The sequence below is a fragment of the Octopus bimaculoides genome, chromosome 18 (assembly GCF_001194135.2).
Source record: "Octopus bimaculoides isolate UCB-OBI-ISO-001 chromosome 18, ASM119413v2, whole genome shotgun sequence".
Classification (NCBI taxonomy): domain Eukaryota; kingdom Metazoa; phylum Mollusca; class Cephalopoda; order Octopoda; family Octopodidae; genus Octopus; species Octopus bimaculoides.
Window position 1 is genome coordinate 20,343,211 of NC_068998.1, and position 833 is coordinate 20,344,043.

General features: G+C 35.8%; 1 protein-coding gene across 1 annotated transcript in view; it reads left to right on the plus strand.

Annotated features, from left to right (window-relative positions):
• Positions 1-833, plus strand: part of LOC106875600 (aminopeptidase N-like) — a 219,321-nt gene that overhangs the window by 197,451 nt on the left and 21,037 nt on the right. Inside the window, 1 exon segment of the mRNA XM_052974545.1 lies at positions 82-229. Coding sequence (XP_052830505.1) covers positions 82-229 — 148 coding nt within the window.

An 833-nucleotide genomic window follows, 5' to 3' on the forward strand; every position in this document is an offset into this window, starting at 1 on the left:
TATATATATATATATATATGTTGTTGTTATTATTATTATTATTATTATTATTATTATTATTATTATTATTATATTTTATAGGGCTGATATGTTGGACATAAAAATCGCTCTGGGAACGCTGGAATATCTCGGTAAGGAAGAGGAGCTTGTACCATGGGTTGCTGCTTCGTCACACTTATATTACATAAGAACAGTTCTAACCCGCACTGGAGCCTACAGAGACCTGGCGGTAAGTAAAAGCTAAAATAAAATAAAATAAAATAAAATGAAAAATGATATGAGGGTAATGAGAAGTATGTTAGCGCACTAGGAGCGAGCGAAAGGAAACGTAACGGTTTCGCTAAGTACGTTCGTCTCATGTGGAGATGAAATATAAAACAAACCTCATCAAATTCAAGTTGCTATATTTCAGTATGTTAAATTTTAATAACTTTATGGTTTGTCGCCATCTGCGATGCAATGAAAGAGACTCTTGAACGTTTAAGTATATACATTTAATCTTACATATATGTATGGCTCAGTGGTTAAGCTGTTGTACTCACGATTGCGAGATCGTGGGTTCGATTACCAGACCAGGCGTTGCGTTGTGTTCTTGTGCAAAGTACTTCATTTCCCGTTGCTTTGCGATCACTTCGGCATCTGACATGTGGCACTCCGTTGCACCTGTACAGGTAATGTCGATTTGATGGAGGGAGTGAGCTTATCTCTACACAGACATTTGATCACTATAAACAAATCATCTGTGTGATTGTTCGGTAAGAAATCGTCGAACCCTCATACGTCATCTAACGACGGGAGAGTCATATATATATATATATATATATATATATATA